Source organism: Anabrus simplex, chromosome 12 (assembly GCF_040414725.1).
Source record: "Anabrus simplex isolate iqAnaSimp1 chromosome 12, ASM4041472v1, whole genome shotgun sequence".
Classification (NCBI taxonomy): domain Eukaryota; kingdom Metazoa; phylum Arthropoda; class Insecta; order Orthoptera; family Tettigoniidae; genus Anabrus; species Anabrus simplex.
Genome location: NC_090276.1, coordinates 29,327,419 through 29,332,945, shown reverse-complemented (window position 1 = coordinate 29,332,945; position 5,527 = coordinate 29,327,419). Strand labels below are relative to the sequence as shown.

The window sequence follows — 5,527 nt, the reverse complement described above, 5'->3', positions numbered from 1 at the left end:
CTCAAGATAAGAAGAGCTGAATGATCACTAGAATGTTTCTAGTTTGTCTTTTTGATTTCTAAATGCTTAAATATTAATTGACAGTACTTCATAAGAATCAAGAAGGTAACTTTTTAACCCTTTGTAGCCTACAGAACTGTAAGAAATTTCTCTTTGCTGAGAAAGTCAGCTGAAATTTTTTAAAAGAGATTTCTCCATGCAGTGTAAAAATGTCATCAAGATTTTTCCAAAATGCTCTATTTTCCTAAACAATGCAGAAGTGACAGTCAGTGAAGTAACAGTCATTTGCAGACACATTACAGTTGGATACCAATGTGTTCGTGATGTATGCACTGAATATGGTGACGGCAGTTTGGTACACAACACTCTGTGTCCAGTGTAAACTACACTGTGTGCACAAATGATTACTACTGCACTGATTGTTAGTTCTGCACTATTAATGAAAAACAAATAAACTCAACAGTCTGTTATGTTATTTCTGACATTTTCAAGCTTGCCCCAATGCACGCTTTCTGTTTAGACTACAAAAAAGTTTTGCACTTGGACACCTTCAGTTTCAGCATTATCTTTTGAATCCCTAGTAGGCCTACATCTGATATGAAGGTTAGTCTGAAATTTTCCATGCAAGATAAAGTAAAATATTAAATCATTGCTTCAAATCTCTATTACTATTATTATTAAATGACTAAATTTATAATTCTTCAGATTAGTTTTTATTTCATCACATTTAGAATATAAAAATATGTATTCACACCAATTTTGGCCACTATAGCACTATAAATATAAGTGGACTGCATAGAATGGTGTGACAAGAGTATGATTAATGAGAACTAACTGAAGTTCTTTTTTTTTTTTTTTTTTTTTGATAGGGGCTTCACGTCGCACCGACACAGATAGGTCTTATGGCGACGATGGGATAGGAAAGGCCTAGGAGTTGGAAGGAAGCGGCTGTGGCCTTAATTAAGGTACAGCCCCAGCATTTGCCTGGTGTGAAAATGGGAAACCACGGAAAACCATTTTCAGGGCTGCCGATAGTGGGATTCGAACCCACTATCTCCTGGATGCAAGCTCACAGCCGCGCCTCTACGCGCACGGCCAACTCACCCGGTACTGAAGTTCTTAAGATACCTGAATGTATGTTTCACTGTGTTCATAAGACATCTCCAACTGCAATTAATCACAAATTTAAACACTGCAGTAATGATAGTCCACAGAAAGTGTGTAAAGCACACCATCCACATTTAATAATAACTGATGCCTTTTCATATTTAAATACAATGACCTTTTGAATTCTTGAAGCTTTAATTAGTTGCGTTTTGAAAATGGTCTTGGTTTCTTGCAGCAAGTCTAACTAATATCCATGTGTACTGATTTTGATGCTGAAATTGTGATGGCAGAAACTGTTAGTATGTTAGTGAAGATATTATTTCACTATTCTGTTCAAAATCAACGTTATGTGAACATGTCAAAAGAAAAAAACTGATCCAAGGATTGAGGTGCATATTATGTTGAGGTGGGAGGTATTATCTTCAACATCAATTTCTCAGGGCCATACTGTGCTTCTTTATGCATTCATCTGACATTTGGGTATTATCATAGTAACAACAGGAGCTTAAAGGCAGCACATTAAAAGAAACATAGGTACCTGTTTGCAACCTAGGAAACCCCAAGAGTTGTACTTTTCACATTGTGTTTTCTCATTCAGTAATTGTAGTAAAGTTGTAAAAATATCTGAATACGGTATGTATTTTTAGTAAAGTAGAATATGATAATAATATGATCAAATTTTGATAATGTTGTTAGACAGAGGCAGGAAAAATGCAATTGATTTGTGATCTGCTAATGAAATAAGCTTAGGTTCCCTTGGAAATTATTAGGCCTAATTACATGATATTGCAATGAGTTCTAAATCTTCTTAAGATTACTCCAGTAATATGACAAGATTACAATTTTTAATGCATAATTATTATTAATTAGATTATACAGATATATAGCAAACTACTATTCTATCATATTGCCATCAACAACTTCTTGCAGTGTGTTTGCCAAGTTCAGGAGAATAAGGCTAAGACTAAGTACATCTCCAGAACTCTACTTTTACAGATTATAACATTTTTAACACTTGCCAGCACCAACCTGAGGAAAAATTACTTAAATCTTAAACTGCTGTAACATTAAGTTTACAGCTGAGATGATCACAACAGTCCATCACAAATTCACAGTTGAGAAATGCTATTGTAATAAAAAGATAAAATTGTGATGAACATAAATAGCCTTATCAACTGCTGCTATAAAGTTAACTGCAGCAAAAATGCAATTTTCCCAGCAATCATTTTATATTGAAAAACTTATAACATGTAAACTTTATACAAAAATATGTGAAACATAATCGCCCTCAAAAGCTTACCGTCAACTTGTTTCCATCAATCATTATACATTCCATCAATGAGGAAATCCATACGCCTGTAATGCCGTCTTTCCCAGAATTCAGCACCTCGTCTGTATAAGAACATTAACAATGCAACCACTAAGGGAACAACTAAAATTGTTGCAACAACTGGAATAATATATTTACTTTCAGGAGATGAAAGTAAGGACTGTTGCTTAGATGCTTTGTCATCAAGTGTGAATGTTGGTTTCTTTTTAAGTTCTTCAGAAGAATTACTTGATAAATTATGTTTACCAAGAAATATGTAATTAGTGGATACGGATGAAACATTAGGTGAAGGTCTTATGATCTCAGGCGAAAGAGAAATATTTTCAGTCTTCATAGAAATATTATTTTTTTCTAGACCTTGGTTGAGCAATGTAAGAGTGGTATTTTCTCCAGAGCTCTCATTTCCAGCAACATAACAATTGTTTCCCTTGTTGTCAATACATGGCTGGTTAGATGTTGACTGATTATTTATAGTTGGGTCAAAGGCTCCTTTACGACCAATGGTTTGATGATGATGATGATTTTCTGGAAAGGAGTCAGAAGTTTGATCACTAGTGAGCAGTGGTTTCTTCAGGGTGTCAGTCACATTTGAAGATATCACAGGAGAAAGACCTTCCTCAAGAGTTGCAGGAGTAGGCCTACTATCAAGAGGCTTACTGAATTCAGAATTTTCTTCTTGTTTTGTATTTGTTCTCATAGAAGGTGAAATATTTACGGGTCCTCCTTCTGAAAGTAAGCTCATATTCTTCATATTTTGCATTTCACTAATCTTGTTGGTTTCATTTCCATGGGGTTGTGGTGAAGGAGTTGAAGTCGCATTACTTGGGTTAAGATGGGAGAAAAGGTCGTGAATAATGGGTTCTGATGGTATTGAGGAGGAAGTATCGTTGGGATGAATGTCTATCAATTTCTCTGTTGCACTCTCTGGAACACTAGGTGTAAACTGGCACAACACCAATGTGGCATGGCAAAAGAGCACCAAATAATGAGGTCTTAAATACTTGGTATCCATGACTGATGTAGAAAAATATTTTAAAAATTCCCGCCTTTTACAAAAATAGCATATTTTGCATAAACATAATGACAAAAATCCTGGATAACAAGAATTAAAATAAGTTTCCTTCTCCTGCAGATGCCAGCTGGTTGTCAAAATGACCTTCAAACAACACGCAAACCAGGCCTGTGCATTGGGCCTCTGACGCGAAATGATATTTTTTTGTTTCGCATCTTTAAGTCTTACCAACCTTCAGGTCTTTGAACCGTACTCACCAAATAGACACTTTTTTTTTTTTTTTTAGACATGTTAGGTAAGACTTCAAGTTATCATAGGAACACATATTTCGACTTAATTCATATGATTCTCGTCATAAAATTGCACTATTCTCGTAAAATCGATTCTGTCCGAAGAAGATATGTTTATTTTGACAGATACACACACTCGTATACCTTGCTCTTTTGTTTTTGTTGGTGGTATTGAGCTGCCATGTTCTGTTTTTAGTATTTCTATATGGAGGGAATTTTGAGAGTTTTTGAAAGTTAGATTTGTCCTGTGATATCATTGTAACATGTATAAGAACATTTGCAATCGGTTTCAATCTGCGATTTGAAAGAGAACCGTCACGAAAGACTTTAAATTATCGAATACACTCACTACCTTCATCCGGACAGCCACAGAACACTACAACTGACCATCATCCCCTAACTACAATGAATGAGCGAGTAACGGCGAAGTATACAACATACAATAGTACGCTTCGACGAAAAGGATACCGTGATGGTCATCTTCTGAGCATTCGGGGGAATAGCAAGACGAATGTCAAACAGACAGACGTTTGCATGAAGTAGTGATATGATAACTCAACACGGAACACATAGTGGACGGAGGATATACACTTGCAATGTATGTCAAGAGAATTTTAACGGAGGATAAGGTCAAGAAATTACAAGACACGTCTAAAACATTCGGAGAAGAAGCTATGCAAGAACGAAGAGTGTAAGTTTACACTTTCACCTAGAAGGAACCTGAACCCTCCCCGAGAAAAAAAATGTACACGTGTCATTAATGCAACAGTGCGTTTCCGCGAATTGTTGATCCAGAAAAACACGATTGCATTCACTCGGGGGGTGAGACTACACAAATGTACAATATGTGGTAATACGTTATCATGAAACAAACTACAGATTAACAAATACAATAATGCTCTTCAGGACCTGCTCACCTGATGAGCTAAACTGAGCACTGTCCCTGCATTGCAGGAGGCCATAGCCCTTAGGGGATTCACACGGCTAATTTATTTATTTATTTTATTCACCTAACATGTTACACGGAAATAACTTCTAAACCATTAAAGATATCAGCATTCTGTTTTCATATTCGTAAATGGTACGCAGGGTCTTGTAAAATAACGTGCTACATAGTCTCATGGGGTGATTAACAACCGAGATATTGATACTAACTCTATATTTTTGAATGGAATGGCACAAATTCATACAGCTGATTTAAAAGCTAATCTGCGTACAAGTTCAAATATGTATTTTTTTTTCAAAATCGGACGATTACTTTTTGAGATATAAGTAAGAACAGCGTGCGCTGTTTTGCATGCCGCATCAGACGACGTGAAGTCGGGCAAGGACATATTGAGGTGCAAGCAGTTTCCTGGGAGTGAGTTCAGCCACAGAATGGATACCAGGCATGTAAGCACCTCGTACACATGTGATGGGTTTGCAAAGTGTGTATGACAGACGAACACATGACAGGACAGAAAGGGTTGATGTGTTTAAAACGAATAAAATAAGTACTTTACCTTGAAAGGAACATAACGAAAGCTATAATTGTCACTGGTTTTAGTGTACAGTTCATACTACTCTATGAGTTGAGAAATAAACATAATACAAAACACCGGAAGACCTCCTTCTAGAAAAGCAAATGTTCAGAGCTGATCGTGGTGAGATGGCAGCAACACTGTTATTTACGTTTTATTTTACACGCATTAATCTCCGCAGAGCTCCAGCGCGACTGCAGTAGCGCGCATTCGGGAGAGCGTGGGTTCGAGTCCTGCCTCGCCCAACCTGAAAGCAATTTTCATGGTG

The 5,527-nt window shown here is 36.5% G+C and overlaps 1 protein-coding gene across 1 annotated transcript; it reads right to left on the bottom strand.

Moving 5' to 3' along the window:
- Positions 1–1,115: 1,115 nt before the first annotated feature.
- On the bottom strand, positions 1,116–3,595 carry LOC136884066 (probable serine/threonine-protein kinase DDB_G0272254). Its single transcript, XM_067156091.2, has one exon. The coding sequence runs from the start codon at positions 3,447–3,449 to the stop codon at positions 2,424–2,426; it is 1,026 nt and encodes a 341-aa protein (XP_067012192.2). The 5' UTR covers positions 3,450–3,595; the 3' UTR covers positions 1,116–2,423.
- Positions 3,596–5,527: the final 1,932 nt, after the last annotated feature.

What these genes read in the sequence shown, in the direction of transcription:
- LOC136884066 (XM_067156091.2), bottom strand. Translation starts at nt 3,449, where the DNA reads ATGGATACCAAGTATTTAAGACCTCATTATTTGGTGCTCTTTTGCCAT.